This window comes from Dromiciops gliroides, chromosome 2 (genome assembly GCF_019393635.1).
Source record: "Dromiciops gliroides isolate mDroGli1 chromosome 2, mDroGli1.pri, whole genome shotgun sequence".
NCBI lineage: Eukaryota > Metazoa > Chordata > Mammalia > Microbiotheria > Microbiotheriidae > Dromiciops > Dromiciops gliroides.
Window position 1 is genome coordinate 432,481,164 of NC_057862.1, and position 16,749 is coordinate 432,497,912.

A 16,749-nucleotide genomic window follows, 5' to 3' on the forward strand; every position below is an offset into this window, starting at 1 on the left:
GGTTTATGTGCCAAGGGGAGACTGGTATGTTGGGCTTGAATAGGAAAAGCCTTAGTTAGAACTCTTTGCTTCCTAAACCCCGCTCCTACTTGTTTCCTTCCCCATAGGCACCCCTGCAGTTCTTTCCCTTTCCTCCATTGCATCTGCAGTCCTGAAGTTAATGTATTAGAGGTCCATTGAACAGGAAAATACCCAGTGCACGTACGCTTCTCGTAACTAGGAAGTGGTTGGGCAGGGGTCCAGGGTATCTGTCTGCATGCGTGGTTTTTGAGCAGTTCTGGAATCCAGGTACTGTGACTTGAGACATTTCAGGCAGTAGTAACTGGGGAGAAGGGAAAAAAAAAGTTAAGAATGTTATCTGTGGCCCTAGAAGGACCTATAGAATTGGGGCTCCATTGGAGCAGAATAGACAAGCAAGGGACAGACCCCTTCCCAGAAAAAGGCCCAAACTCGCTCAATACATGTTAAATACTTTTTGAATCTGAAGCGAGGAGACAATGTGACTAGGATTTCATTACTTACGCAAATGGATTTGCTTTTAGTGGATGGAGCCGCAGCCTGAGAGCTGTTCCCCTGGGGCAGTCATCGTGGTTCCTGCAGCTGAAAATGTTTTTCCAGTGTGTTAAGAAAAGGTGGTGAGAGGCTTGATGGGAGGGGAAGAGATGGGAGACTTGGGATTTTTTTTTTTCCTTGCCAGGTGGAAATATTTTGGGCCAGGTCTGTTGTTCATCACATTTCAGAAAGTTGCCTGTTGAAAGAAGGGATAGGGATTAGAGAGATTTTTCCCCCCCAAAGGGAGGTTCTAAATAAAATGCTAAACTTGAATTGAAGGCACAAGGCTCAGTCAATTTGGGACTGGGGTGTTGTTTTTGCATTTTCAAGGTGTTTGTGGGGAGGGGAGCAGTGGCTGGACATCTCTCCTATTTCTTTGATTTCTCACTACCTTCCTGTGTTTTTCCTTTTTTCCCTCTGTCCCGGATGCTGTCTCTCCCTCTCTGTTTGCTTGTCCCTTTGATGGTCTGCCTTGTCCTTGTGCTCTCTTTCTTGCTCCCTTTCCTTCTCCTCCCCCACCTCCCCCCAACTCTTCCTGCCTCTCTTTGCCTCCTTTTGCTCTACTCCGACTCATTTCCTGCTCTCCCTGGAGGAGTTAAGCAGGGGCGATGCCAACCCTGCAGACTGTTTGGAATAGTTTAAATGCTTTGACACTCTGGATGTACTAGATGGCAGGGGAGGCAGTTTACTGGGTAATTCATATGCAAAACTGCACTATAAATTTAAAGCCTGTCTCAGTTGCCGTGGCACCACTAAGCATTTCATCAGCGTACAGTACAGTATTTCTGCCATCTTTGTTTGCATTGCAGTGAGTCATCAAAAGTCTGTCTTGTACCAACACTCGGAGCCGTGCATTCCTCTGGCTCTGAGATTTCGCTGTTTTTAAAGCTTCAGTTTGAAGTTGGCATTTACTCCGGGTCCCTAATCAAAGACGGCTATTCATTCCCCAGAGCAGCCTGAATGTTCATCTGCATCCGGCCTGTTCATTTAGATGCCGTTCGCTGCCTGGGAGATTGGACTGGCTAATATAGCCTCAGCTCCAGTAGATACAAACGGAGGGCTGGAGACTTTTTTCCCCCCTCCCTCCCCCGGCTGCCCCTCCGCCCTGAGTGCACGCTCTCCTCCGTTTGCTGCAGTTCCCGTAGAGGCACAAGTCACTTAGCCAGCCTTTGGCGGTGACAACCTACAGTCCCGCGGTATCCTAAGGTAGGTTCGCCAGCCAGGAGACTGGGAGCCAGTAAAGTTCTTTCTCCAGAGAGTGTTCTTGCCTTCTCTTGGACCTAGCAGCACAGTGAGATTGCCTGTCTGGCGGCTCGTCTCTCTCCCTTGCTCCTTCTTTCCTTCCTTCCTGTTCTTCAGCTCTGCAGATAGAACCGGACTTAGATTTTTTTTTTTTCAGAACAGAGCAGCCCTTTGTGCAGGACTTCTTCTGGCCTTTTCTAAATCAGCTGTTTTCGCTTATTATTATTTTTTTTCTAATTCTCTCTCTCATCTCTCCCCCCCTTGACAATTTATCATCAGGTAAACATCTCTTGAGTGCCTCTGCTGGGTTTTTATGACCAACCAGGATCTGTCTGGTCCTGGTCCAGCTTTCAAAGCTTTTTTTTCCCCCTCCTTTTTCTCTTGTCTCCTCTTTCTCTCTTTTTCTCTCCTCTCCCCCCCCCCCCCAATTTTCAGTACCTTTCCCTTCCTGGCAGTCTCAGGTTGGGATTTCCCCTGCAGCAATGAGCAGCTGAGGATATATGGGGGTGGGCAGGGGTATGTAAGTCTGGATAGCATGCATCTCTGTGCATCTTCTAGTTAGTCACTCATTTATTTGCTGGTGCAGCTCAGACCACCCAGTTTGGGTTTCATGACTTAACTGTTTGGTTGCTCGATGGGGGGGGGGGGGCGCACAGAACTAGAGTGCAGTCCCTTAAAATAGCTGGTTGGAGGCCAAGAGCATTGTTGGGAGGGATGGGTGGAAGAGGTCCTCACCTAGGAGTTTGACTAGTACTTCCAGGAGTTCTTTCTGTTAAGCCTCTTAACCTTCTCTCTCAGCCCTCTTTTTTTCTCCTCTTCCTATCTTTTCTCTTTCCGTGAAAGTCAGGAAAGAATCAGGGGGAAAATAGATGAGCAGGTCTTTTCCTGTTGGAGCAAAAGGGCCTGGACTTAAAACCTCTTGCCCTGATGTACTGCATTTTCTGTCTGTCTCTCCCTCCTCCTTCCTTCCTTCCCTCCCCCTCCCTCTCCTCTCTCAGATGGGTACATACATGTCTCCTGCCCAGGGGTAGGTGAAGATTGTGTTGCTATTCAGGAAGAGTGCTAACTTCCAGAAATGTTGCAGGAGAAGAGAAGAATACCATCAGTGTTGGCAACATTCCCCGAGCCCTTTCTGAAACCAAAGGTTTCTTGTCTGGGCCACATCAAATTGCTGATCTGCAGTCTCTTGTCTGCTTTAGGTGTCTGGTGGGGGAGGTGGGGAGGGAAGGGTGGCAGTAGGAGGTATCTAATTCTCCCTTCAAAAACTCCATTCCTTTGCTGCCGGGATCTTTCTCTTTTCTTTTCTTTTCTTTTCCTTTCCTTTTCCTTTTCTTTTATCCTTTTAAAAATCATATCAGCATTGTATACTTGGAGATCATTTAAAGGAAGAAGAATTCAGGGACCAAGTACACATTTGGACCTTGATTTTCCTGGTCCTGCTTCCAATGCTGGGTTTCAGTTTTAAAAAAACAAAGTTGCTGCTTCAGAACCTCTGGAAAGCTCTATGGTTTGGAACCACAGCGAGGGAAGGACTATGGAAGCAGGGAAGTAGCTGATCATAGAGAAATGATGTAGGCTTAGAGAAGATGCCTTCCCCTACTCCTTTTTAAAACAGAACATTCATTTACCCCATTATGGTTGGGTAACTGATAGCCCTTCCACTACTCCAGAAGTTTCTTGAGCTGTGGATTTTCAAGCTGTTTTCACCAATTTTCATTTCCCCAGATGAGAAACTGATCCAGACTTGTCTCCTCCCCATTTCTCCCCACCATCCTGAACCTCCCCTGTCCTTCTTTACAGATGTGCCCTTCTTTGGAACCAGCTGTGGTGAATGTCTAAGGTGTCCTGGCTCCTTGCCCAGTCATGTCCCAGATGTTGCACATAGAGATCCCCAATTTTGGGAACACTGTCCTGGGTTGCCTGAATGAACAGCGTCTGCTGGGGCTCTACTGTGATGTCTCCATAGTCGTCAAGGGGCAAGCCTTCAAGGCTCACCGTGCAGTCCTGGCGGCCAGCAGCCTATACTTCCGGGACTTGTTCAGTGGGAACAGCAAGAGCGCCTTTGAGCTGCCGGGCACAGTGCCCCCTGCCTGCTTCCAGCAGATCCTCTCCTTCTGCTACACCGGGAAGCTCAGGATGGCGGCGAGCGAGCAGCTCGTGGTGATGTACACGGCCGGCTTCCTGCAGATCCAGCACATTGTGGAGCGGGGCACAGACTTGATGTTCAAGGTGAGCTCGCCCCACTGTGACTCGCAGACCGCCATGATCGAGGACACCAGCTCGGAGCCCCAGAGCCCCTGCAACCAGCTGCAGCCAGGCCCTGCACCCTATGTCATGTCCCCCTCTGTGCCCATCCCGCTTCTCACCCGTGTGAAGCATGAGAACCTGGAGCTCCAGCCGGCAGCAGGCCCAGGCCTGGCCGCCAAGCGGCCCCTGGAATCGGGGGCCCGGGATGGCTCGGGGGGCGGCGGGGCGGCAGTGGGCGGGGCGGCACCTCTGAAGCTGTCTCGAGTCTCGTACTATGGGATGCCCAGCCTGGCCACTCTCATCCCCAACATCCAGCAGGTACAGTACTCCCAGGGTGAGAGGACCAGCCCCGGGGCCAGCAGCCTCCCCACCACGGACAGCCCCACCTCCTACCACAACGAAGAGGATGAGGAGGACGACGAGGCCTATGACACAATGGTAGAGGAGCAGTACGGCCAGATGTATATCAAGTCCACAGGCAGCTACTCAGGTAACGTCACGGAGTATAATGACAATCGTTTGTGCTTTCCTGGGGTGTTATGCTTTCTAGGTGTTCATGGGGGTTTCTACATTTGTGCTTCCCAGTGCCTTGAGGGATAGATAGACCATGAACTAAGCAATGACTTGGATTAGGCTTCCTGTTTTCAGGTGGGGAAGATAAGACCCCAAAAGATTCCGTCACTACAAGTAGAAATGTAGGGCACAGAGCTTTGCTTTTGCTGCTGTTGTTTCTTTAAACTTCCCTAATTCTCTCCTTTCTGTAGCTTCCTGTAGTTGGGCTTTAAAATTTTCTGGGGTTTGAGAGGATTCAGGTAAGACTTAGCAGGAAATCACACATCCCCTTTTCCAATGGTCCCCAGGCTACATTCACATCACTTTTCCAAGCAATTTTCAAGAGACTATATGGGGATAAAGCTGCTCCATTTGGAGATGGGATGGTCATCTTGTCATCTCTGCTCCCTTGATCCTAAGTAACTTGTAGGTAGAGGATGCTGAGGGCTCAGGATGTTCTTCAAGGTGACCTGTCTAAAGAAGGTAGCTGCTGGGGTCAGAGCCACGGAGACCAGGCTTGTCTAGATTTGATGGCATGCTGCTGCTTGGCATCCGACCCTGGAGGGTCAGGAGTTTCCCTTGTATCTATCTGCCTTTCCTTGTTCTGGAGACTTGCAACTCATTTATGTTCCTTCTCTGCCAGGGGAAAAGCCAGTGTGGAAATTAGCTCAGGAAATAGTCCTGGTTTGATGGGTTTGCCTTACTATATTCTCCCTGTTTCTCCCCTTCAATGAAGAGAGGTAGATGGCATGGGCTTTTTTTGGTGAGGTTCATTCCCCAGGATAAGAAGAAAAGCTTATTAAGCCCTAGCAAGCAATTGGGAGGTACCTACCTAATTGGTATGCAGGGCCTGGAGATGGTACACTCAGCAGTTTGCATTCTCTTGAGTTTTCACAATGATCAGATTGGATGGGGGAGAACTTGCCTCTCTGTCTATAGTCTTTCTGTGTGTGCCTGGATCTGAAAGTGATGATTTGGGGGTTGGAACATCCTGAGAAGAGATACTTGTCCTTCTTCCTGGTCTGCCCTTCTTCCCCAAATTCTCTTGCTAGCTCCTATGACTGATGTAGTTAGCAACAAGTTTCAGTAAAGTTTCCCTTTGCTTCAGTTAATTTTCTGATTTTTTTTTCCCTGAAAACATTAGGCTTTGCTTCATAATTTTCAGAGAGAATAGTTGTTGAGACAGGTTTTCTTTTTTGAATCTAGTAATGGTGGGCAGGTAAGCTGAGAAGAATGTGTATTGATATTTTCAGAATCCCAGGATAATGTTGGTCAGGTTTAGGCACACTATGTGTGTAATTCCAGCTAACTTGCCTCCAGGGTCTTTATGTTTTGAAATTTAAAAGGGTTGGCGCACCAATATTTCCCTTGAAATGATCTAGTTCTGGTAGAAGGGGACTTTCAGGGGAAGCTGTTCACATCTCAAAGGCTCAGTGGCCAGGGGTGCAACTGAGAGTTAGTTAGCACTTGCTTCCTGTGCTACAAAGAAAGCCTTAAGTAAGCCAGCAGCTCTGTAGGGGTGTGTGCATAGAGAGCTGGTTCTATGGATGTAAAATTCCATTTTGGAAGGTGTCCTGTATTTTAAGTACAGGGGCAGCATGTTGGATTTAGCTGGGGATTTGGGTCAGCAAACGGTATTGTTTGTAATTTGCCCTCAATAATTCAGAGAATTTCTCATTCTGCCCCTCCTGAAAACAAACTGTGTGTGCATTTTTGTATGTGTGCTTGCGCGTGCAAATGCCTTCTGACAACAAGGCCGATTTGGCCTGCGGGAGAAGAGAAATCTGTCCATCGGTGCAGTTTTCTCTGCCTACCATTTTAACAGAGGAAGCTCATGTCACACAACTTTGGGGTGGGGGGAGGCTCTGCTAGTGTCAGAGGAGAGGTAGTTCACTAGAAAAATGCAGTCTTCTTATACAAGAGGGGGACCACTATGGCTTTTCCCCAGAATGGTGCCAGGCAGGGGTTGGCATCCAGTAGCATGAGTTGGCAATGGACTTGAGGGGGAGGGAGAGACTGACTAGCCTGGAGCTGCAAGATCTCTTCTGCAGCAGGCCGAAATCAAATGGCTTACTGCCCAGACATCTAGTTTTAATGAAATTGGTATGCCTAGTTCTCCCCTTGTATGAAGATCGAATTCCTGATTCAGGTACTTGCTGGATTAAAAAACAAACCCAAATTAGAAATCAAGAGAACTGAATTCCATCTTCCACTCTACTACTAGCTTGTTCTGTGGACTTAGACATACTTTGTGATGTTCAATGTTTGTCCCTGTGTGTTATGAGCAATGATGAAGCGGCCCATACATGTAACCCTGCTCATTCAAGCACATAGAGGCAGGAGGGTAGTAGAAATAACAATCCACTTGAATGTGGGAGATGTGTATTTAAATGGTGCCTTAAAAACTTAAGTACCTTTTGTGTTTGTTCCTGAGTAAGTCAGTTTTCCTGTGATCAACATCCTTATCTTTATTTATTTACTTATTTATTCATTCATTTATTCATTCATTCATTTATTTATTTATTTTTGGCAGGGCAATGGGGGCTAAGTGACTTGCCCAGGGTCACACAGCTAGTAAATGTCAAGTGTCTGAGGCCGGATTTGAACTCAGGTACTCCTGAATCCAGGGCCGGTGCTTTATCCACTGTGCCACCTAGCCACCCCAACCTCCTTTTTTTTTTTTTTTTTTTTTGGGGGGCAATGGGGGTTAAGTGACTTGCCCAGGGTCACACAGCTAGTAAATGTCAAGTGTCTGAGGCCGGATTTGAAGTCAGGAACTCCTGAGTCCAGTGCTCTATCCACTGCGCCACCTAGCTGCCCCAACCTCCTTATTTTTAAAAGGAGGGAGAGAATAAGATTTGTACTGCTCTCAGGGTCAGTGTGATGAAGAGCATGGGCGAATCTTATAATGTTAAAGAAATATGAGTGGGGGCAGCTAGGTGGCGCAGTGGATAAAGCACCGGCCCTGGATTTAGGAGTACCTGAGTTCAAATCCGGCCTCAGACACTTGACACTTAATAGCTGTGTGACCCTGGGCAAGTCACTTAACCCCAATTGCCTCACTAAAAAACAAACAAACAAACAAAAAGAAATATGAGTGGTTGGTATTTCTTAGTGCCACAGCCAAGGCCAGAAGTCGACTCAAATCTTACCACCATTGTATATACTGTTTATCCTTTCTGCACCACAGTTTCCTTATCTATAAGATGGGCAGAATATTTTCACCTATCACTGAGGGGAGTTTTAGAAATACCCAGTGAAGTAGATGGGAATTCACTTTGTGAAGTATGATTTGCCACAAAGATGTTAATCATTATGGTCCACAGGGATGTTTCACTGAACTAGTTATTATTCATACTCTTACTTGAGTCCCCTCATTTTAGATTCTGACCTTGGGCTAAGCAACCTGCTCCCTCCATTCCATTCTTCACACCATTGCTTCTAGTTTATAGCATGATGCCATTTCTCTAAGGTTGTGATTGTGTTTTAAAGTGGCTTCACCAACCTATAACTGGGTCGAAGAAATGTGGTGTCTGTATATTTTTCTTGGTAAGAATCTAGGTTATTCTAAATAGTGCTGTTGACATTGTTGTCTCTTTGGGGGAAGACTAGTCTGGTCTCCCAGAATTGCCTCTGCTAGAAGCCATTGTTAACATTAAGTCAGGAAAGGGTTTTCTGGGGATGGGTAATGGAATAAGCATTTTCATCCCAGTGGTTTGCACGGTGCTCTGTAACACAGGGTCAGTCATTCAGAAAAATAATTATTTAACTGGCCCCTCCACAGCATAGTTCCTCCATGTTGAACAAAGTCCTCAGTAGTTGTAGAGTCTGGCAAAAGAAATTCCCATATTGGCTATGTCCGAAAGCCATATGTCTACGTTTGCATTTTAAGTTCATAATCTCTCTGTCAAGAGGTAAGTGGCATGTTTCATCTTTATTCTTTTGGACTCAGGGTTTATCATCTCATTGAAGTTCTAAACTCTAAAAATGTTGTCATTGTGTATATTGTTTTCCTAGGTCTGTATCAGTTGGTAGATTTCATCTCGGTTTTCTCTGTCTGAAGCTGTTTGCTTCATTTTGGCAAAAATCAACTCCATTATTCCCCTATATTAGCCATTCTTCAATAGGATATTCACTTAGTTTTTTTTTATTTTTAGCTACCAATAAGAGCAAAAAGAGCAGTCAATTTAATAAAATCAGTTGGCATTTATATTGTACTTTCAAGTTTGTACTTCATATACATGATCTCTAACGAGACTCACAATAAGGTAAGTAAATACAACAGAAATTACCCATTCTTCCCAGGCAAGGTACCTGACAACCACATTAAATGATTTGCTCATGATCCGCCGGTTTCATTAGCCTTAGAAGTGGGATGAAAACTTGGCCTTCCTGATTCTCCCCTTGGTACCCTTTACAATACAACATGCTGTCTTTATAAATAGGCTTTGAGGATTGTGTTTTAAATACCCCCTTGGGATAGAATGTTGGGAATTTTGTCCGGACCCCTACTTTAGCTGTTAATCTTGGGGGTAAGTGTTCATTCATTGGCTTCTCTCAAGAGTTAACATGAAACGAAGTCTCTATTTTCAGCCTAATTCTTTCTCTCTTGACCTCCTGGCTGTGGGGAATCAGACACAAAGCCTCCTTAGGAACATTAGGATGGGCCTTTGGCACAAACCAACCCTCTGGAATTTGTTTTGTTTTTATCTGCCACCTCACTAGTTAGGAATAGCAGGCACCCTGCTTAGTGGACCTGCCTTTCCCAATGTTCTTTCTTCTTCATTCTCTTCTCTCCCCCCCCCCCCCAAGTGGGGGATGGGTTGTTGCTAGTAGGGAGAGGCAAATTTTTCTCTCTTCCCCCTTTGAGCCAGTAGAATCCACAGGCTTCTCTTTTATTCTCAGAAATAGCCTTTGCATATAAAAGAGCCACTGTGGGTCTTTAGCCTATTCACTTAACCCTCTGAGCCTCAGTTTCTTCATATGGAAAATGAAGAGGCTGGATTGGATTGTGCCTAGGTTCTGCCTTCATCAGTTTATGACTGCACACATTTTCACATTTAAGAAGTCCACAGTGGTTGGCTTTGAGCTGCCATATAGAAATACAAGGGGCTCTCTGCTTTCACACTGCATTATTCTGTGAGTCCAGTTAGTTGGAAATGCCAATGTTGAGTTCACTTCATGATAATACAGCTATAAAACATGCTAACAGTTTTTACACAACTTTCTCAGGTCCCTTCCTCCTTAGCTCCCATTCAAAACGTTTCTTTTTCTTGAGATCTGGATGGCAAATTCCTGTCATTAACTTTTGGGCACATATATGGTATCCTTTTTAGAGGTGAGTATGGCCTAGGAGGAAGAGCCCTAAAGTGAATGTCTAAGGAAAAACCCCTGGATTTGGAGACAGAACAACCGACTTTGCTACTTGCTAACACATGGCTTTGGCCTTGCCATATCTCTGAACTTCAGGCTTTTAAAAAAAATAATCTATGAAATTCAGGTGTTAAGGGTTAAAATTCTAGCTAAACTGTCTAAAATATCTAATGAGTGGTTGCCAATAAATTATAAGCTTTAGCAAGAGTTAGACTTTTAAGCATTTATTAAGGAGAATAAGAATTTGGTAAAGAGAGAGAGAAAGGCCTAGATTTCTATCTATTAAAGGGAGAGCACATTTTTAGCTCCCTTCTCCGCCAGCGTCCTCAGGAAAGAGCCCCAGAGTCCGCGCCAGTCTCTTCCTTCCTCCTCCCACTAGTCCGCGTCACTTCCTCCCGCCAAAGAAAAGACTCCTGGTCTTGCCCTCAAAGACCTTCGCTTCATGGGCAGAACTTTTCTACAGTAAGTATCCAGCAGGTGGCGTTATTCCAATCATTACAGTCCCCCCTGTTGTTCCTCAAGAAACAAAATGTTTCCTTGACGGAACACAGGTTTGGACTAGATGATTCTAAAGTCTTACAGTTATTCAAATATTTTGATAAATGTATTTCAATATAATTAATTTCCTTTGATTTCATGTATATTTTATTTTATGTGTTTATAAGCATCCTCAGAAGTCCACAGGCTTCACTAGACTGGTAAAGGGGTCCTGTGATCCTAAATACACAGTCACATAGAGCATTTCACCCACCTCGTTCACCAGTTCCCCTACCCCACACAGCTGGACTGGGAGCTTAATGATCCTATAATCCAGCTCTTTGATTTTACAAATGGGAAGCTAGAGAACTCAACTCGACTACCACTTTGAAGCATTATGCTCAGTTTTGGGGTACAAAGAAGGAAATAAACCTGAACTGGTAAAAGTTGGTCCAAGACCACACAGATAGAAAATAGCAAGGCCTTTTGGTATTTGAACCGAGGCCCCCTGATTCCAAGTCTGACTCTCTTTCCTTGACCTGCTCTTTTTTCTGGACCTGGGAATCCTCCTGTATAGGTGGTCCCCAGGATGCTCTCAATGTTTGTTTCCTTCTCATTCTGTGAATTGTGTGGAAGGAATGCTACACACCTCATGGAGAGTGGGCAAGGGTTGGTTTGTTTGTTGTCTTCAAGGGTGATGGGACACGATGCTTTGTGCGTAGTAGGCCTTTAATAAATGTTTATTGAGATGAGGAATGGGAATGCAGGCAAGTTTGGAAATTTCATAAGAAGAAATGTAGGGAAAGAAAGGGATTTTTTTTTAATGATTTGTATGTGTCTGGGGGTGTTACACCACAACTCACAAGTAAAAAGGCTCTGAACACATTTCTCCCTTTGAACCTGCTGGTGAAATAAATTTTAAGAAAAGCATAAGGGTGAGACCAAGAAGTAGGACTGGAGCTGAGCAAGGCCTGCCTTCCAGCCCATTGTCCGCCGTATCAGGAGAATGTGCAGCTGCATGTGTTTCCTAACTTGTGCCCCATTTAAAAGGCAGCTGCATTTAAATCCAGAGTACCTGTGGTAAAAATCAGCCTAAGAGATTTTTTTTTTCCTCCTCCCCTGAGGCCAGCCTGCCTGGTGCCACTACAGTGAGATAATGGCCTATGAAGGGGCCTGGATCTAATTTTGGTGAGGCAGTTGGGGTTAAGTGACTTGCCCGAGGTCACAGCTAGTAAGTGTCAAGTTTCTGAGGCCAGATTTGAACTCAGGTCCTCCTGAATCCAGGGCCAGTGCTCTATCCACTGTGCCACCCAGCTGCTCCGGGGATTGGATCTTTTACTGTATTCCTTTAGCTTACCTTGTCCCAGGAGTAGGCTTATGACAGGTACTCAGTTCATCTAGCTACTTGTAGACTCTCTAACCCTGGTCACCAAATCAGGCACAAAGGAGTTGGTCAGTCAGTAGTCACCTACTTCAGAAGGAATGGGGACTTTACAGGTTTGCAGATAGTTGGGAATAAGATTAAGTATGTTACAGGTGGGTTGGAGAGGGACCACAGTGATGTCAGTTCTCCCAAATCCTAGATTGCTTTTCAGATGGCTTTGAGGTTGACTGATCTGTCCCTGTCATCTACACCCTCAGTCTGACCAGAATCCCCTGTCAAGTGTTAGTCCACTGAGAAAATTGCTCTTCTCATCTTCATAGTAAACCCTGGGGCCAACATCAGGTGCCCATGTCCCTCACCCTGGGGCTAGACCTCTGTGAGCATAAAACTGCAGGCCCCCATTTCCTTCCCCATGAAGGCGCAGATGTTTAATTTTAGACTGGCAGATGTTTTGCTCTTTGCTGAGATCCGAAACAAAGGCAAGATATGGGTATTTATAAACCAGCAGCTCTGCGCCTGAACCCACTTGGAATTAACTCTTTCTATGGAATGCACAAATCAAATCTTGGGTGCTTTCAGTGACATGGCAATAGATTTGCAAGCTAAGCACTGTGGCAGGCCTTGGGGCGGGGGAAGGAGGCTGGCAGGCAGGCAGGCAGGCAGATCAGTGGGAGTTTTGCTTCTCTTGCACTGAAGCAGTGGCCGCTGCACCTGCCATGAACAGACAGGCTAGAGAGGAGGAATGCTAGAGTGGGAGAGAAGAGGGTTGGTTCCTCTAGGGACAGAGAACTTGAAACGTGTAGGTTAGTTGATTAGAATACATGCATAGCGATGCTCATGTGTGACTGTTACACTAAGAAAACCATCTTATGGCCCTTTTGTGTAGCCTTATAGTCATATTCAACATTCAGTTCATAGTTCACATCCTCCCTTCCTCCCTGAAGCCTTCATGATCCACCCTATTCTATAATGATTCCTGGACATTTACGGAACATATATAGGGCTCTTTAATTTTTTTTTTTACTTAGTAGATTTTACTGGAGGTAGGTGGGTTGTTTATGTTTTGTTTTTTTTCCCCACATGTCATTTCTTTATTTCTTTTCTCCCTAGAACTCCTTCCTTGCTACAAGGGAAAATATCTAACCATGACCAGTTCAATTTGGGTCCCCACCTATTTGAGAGGAATGAAGCATTTTGTTATCATTTCTTTTCTGCATCCAGGGCTGGTCATTACATTTTAGTTCAGCTGCCTTTATTGTTTTGTGTTTTTTTCTTTCCCCCTCTTTATGTTATTGTAGTTGTGTGTGCAGTTTGCATACACTTTGGTTCATACAAATCTTAAAACATTTTTTTGGCACTTTTAAATGATTCACCCTCCCTTAAGAAAGATGCACAGACAAGAAAACGAAACCAAAATATCATTCATATCTAATGACAAGTCTGATTCCCTCCCTATTCTAGTATACCACTTTTCTACCAAAAGGAGATATATTTCACCTTTAGTTCTTTTAAGGCATGCTTGGTAATCATTGCGTTGGTTAGAATTCTGTTGTCTTTCAGTGTTTCTTTTTGTTGTGGTTATTGTTTAAATCAGTCTTTCTTTCTTTCTTTCTTTCTTTCTTTCTTTCTTTCTTTCTTTCTTTCTTTCTTTCTTTCTTTCTTTCTTTCTTTCTTTCTTTCTTTCTTTCTTTCTTCCTTTCTTCCTTGGGCCAGGCAATTAGGGTTAAGTGACTTACCCAAGGTCACACAGCTATTACGTGTCAAGTGTCTGAGGTTGGATTTGAACTCAGGTCCTCCAGAATCCAGGGACAGTGCTTTATCCACTGCGACACCTAACTGCCCCCTTAAGTCAGTCTTAATTCTGCTTATTTTATATCCATTCACTTAAGTCTTTCCATTTCTCAGAGTTCTTCACATTGGTTGTTTAGTAAACATTAATTAGTGCATTAATATTCCATATGCTATAATTCATCCATTATCCAATAGAATTAACTTTTTTGCCACACTAAAAGTACTACCCTAAATTATCTTTGTAGTAACTAATCTCTTCAACAAGAATATGAGATACTGGAGAAAGGGGACCATGTCATTGCCGTAGCACTTAGCCAAAAGACTGGAAGTAGGCCCTTAAGATAATCAGTGAGTGAATCAATTAATCCCTTTTATTATGCCCTTTCATTAATTTCTTTTAATTTTCATTCTTTCTTGTTGGCTAGAGTCAAATTTTCCTGGCACTTAATTCATCCTAGGCTTCCTTACAGGGAATGGGGTTAGTTAAATTGGATCAAAAAAGGAGGTAAACCACTAAGGTTACCTAATGCCCAGCCAGGCACTCACTGACCTTTGACAATTAAGTTCTTGACATCCAGAGCAGAGGTCCAGAGCAGACATCCAGGAGCGGTCAGGTGGCAGATGTACATTGATTTTGGAGACTAGCTTTGAAATCTTCCTGACCAAGTTGTTAATGGGGTGGCATTAGTTGTCATCCCAGGTGTTAAGGTTGGTTTGCAGCTAGGAGTATAGTAGTCCTGAACTCTGCTGCTACATGCCTATGGTAAATAAACCTATAGGATACTTCTTTCCAGTTCCCCCATTCCCAGCCCCATTTGATTGGTGAATCAGCAGGTCTTTATGTTTTTAATATTATAACTCACAGGCCTATATAAAAGTCTTTCTTTTCAACCACCCTATTAGAATGCAGTTCAAGAATCACTTGCACTAGGTCATAGAGCTATCTGATCCAGGAACCACATATCCAGGTGTCACTACTACAAATCCTTCTCGCTTTTTGTCCAGAAAGAGGACATAGTCTATACCCACAAGCCCCTGCAGTCTAACAGATAAGTAACTCACAACACCATTAGAAAGGGTTTAAAAATCTAAACTGTCCAATCATAATTCAGAGAATGGGGAAAACAAAAAAAATGGGTAGACTTCATGGAGATAGGGAGACTTGATCTGGATCCTTACAGGTTAGCAGAATTTGGATGGGGCAAAAGAAGGATTTCTAGATAATGGATACAAAACTAACAAAGACTTAGAGGTAGTGATATACATAGTATGCACATAAAAGTAGGAAGGAAATGAGGCTGGTTTTAGAGAGAATCTGTAAATATATATGTGAGGTGGAGGAAGTGGGAAGGGATTGACCATGCAAACAATATTGATTGGGCAGTTGGACCAAACAATTGAATGTCAGGCTGAAGAGAACTGTAGTTCTGTACTCAATAGGGAACAATGTAGAGTTCTTGATTTATGTGGATTGTAGGGTGTGGCTGTTCGCGTTTCATGATTTTTTTTTTCTTTTCCTTCTTTTAAGGTGCTTATCACCTGTTGGTCAGTGGGTATCATTAGGCACCCTGGTTCTGTTTGACATTGATTAAAAAAAATTTTTTTTTTTAAGCAATTGGGGTTAAGTGACTTGCCCAGGGTCACACAGCTAGTAAGTGTTAAGTGTCTGAGGTCGGATTTGAACTCAGGTACTCCTGGCTCCAGGGCCGGTGCTTTATCCACTGTGCCACCTAGCCGCCCCGACATTGATTTTTTTAAAAAAACTGATTAAGCATTATTGAGCCATTAACTTTTTCCCATTCTGGAGGAGAAAGACCATTGCTTTCACTTTAATACAGTATCTTTTTCCCTGCCTGAAATATCCTTTCTTCTCTTCTTTTCATAAATCTTTTATCATGAGCCTTCCTTTACCATCATAACATTAACCAGCGTTACCCCCAAACTTTGGGTCTTGATTCTGTTCAATCTAACATGTATTTGTATATTTTGAATCCTGTTCTCTATAGTCCCCATTCTCTTCAGCAAACAATTTTTGAGCATTCCCTGAATATAAAGATGAAAAAGGCATAGTCCCTTCCAGCTTCCTAGGAAAAATAAAACACATTGTGCAAATAAATATACTGTTAAATATAGCAAGTGTAAAAAGTGTCACATAGGGCTTCATGAGGTCTGACTATGAGAAATGTGTTTTGTTTGCCTTAGTCTTGTCTTTCCAGCTAAAATCTTAATAATTCTCCTGTCTCATCCTTCTCCAAGGCATCTCTCGCACAGCTGCCAAAAAAATCTTCTTAAAGCCCAAATCTGCTCTTCATTGGACCCCTATTGTGCCTATAGGATGAAATGGAAACTCATTAACCTGGCTCCCAGTGAACTTTCCGGCTTTCTTCCATACTAGTCTTTATCATGAATCCTACACTTCAACCAAATAGATCCCCTAACTATTCATCAAAATTGAATAACTTGGTGGCACAGTCTATAGCATGCTGGGCTGGAAGTTTTTATCCTGCCTTACATACTAGCTATATATAGTGACTCTCAAACAAGTCTCTGTGTGCCTCAGTTATCTCATCTGTAAAATGGTGATGATAATAATATTAACCTCAGTAGGTTGTTGTAAGAATAAAATTAGATATCCATAAAACATGTACTTTTACAAACCTTTAAGAAGTGCTATAGAAATATGCCAGCCCTTCCTTCCTTCCTTCCTTCCTTCCTTCCTTCCTTCCTTCCTTCCTTCCTTCCTTCCTTCCTTCCTTCCTTCCTTCCTTCCTTCCTTCCTTCCTTCCTTCCTTCCTTCCTTCCTTCCTTCCTTCCTTCCTTCCTTCCTTCCTTCCTTCCTTCCTTCCTTCCTTCCTTCCTTCCTTCCTTCCTTCCTTCCTTCCTTCCTTCCTTCCTTCCTTCCTTCCTTCCTTCCTTCCTTCCTTCCTTCCTTCCTTCCTTCCTTCCTTCCTTCCTTCCTTCCTTCCTTCCTTCCTTCCTTCCTTCCTTCCTTCCTTCCTTCCTTCCTTCCTTCCTTCCTTCCTTCCTTCCTTCCTTCCTTCCTTCCTTCCTTCCTTCCTTCCTTCCTCCCATCCCTCTATATTTTGAGTCAACTGGTTGGTATAGGAGTACTGGACCTAGAGTCAAGGGAG

The 16,749-nt window shown here is 44.1% G+C and overlaps 1 protein-coding gene across 4 annotated transcripts in view; it reads left to right on the forward strand.

Annotated features, from left to right (window-relative positions):
- NACC2 (NACC family member 2) overlaps positions 1–16,749 on the forward strand; it is a 130,156-nt gene that overhangs the window by 83,618 nt on the left and 29,789 nt on the right. For 2 of the 4 annotated variants that reach the window (XM_043982866.1, XM_043982868.1), the window contains exon 2: positions 3,595–4,531. In XM_043982866.1, the coding sequence (XP_043838801.1) occupies positions 3,658–4,531 (874 nt within the window). In that variant the 5' untranslated portion in view covers positions 3,595–3,657. Of the gene's footprint in view, positions 1–1,629; positions 1,759–3,594; positions 4,532–16,749 lie in introns of those variants that run through there. The other 2 variants (XM_043982869.1, XM_043982867.1) reach the window with 2 other exon arrangements.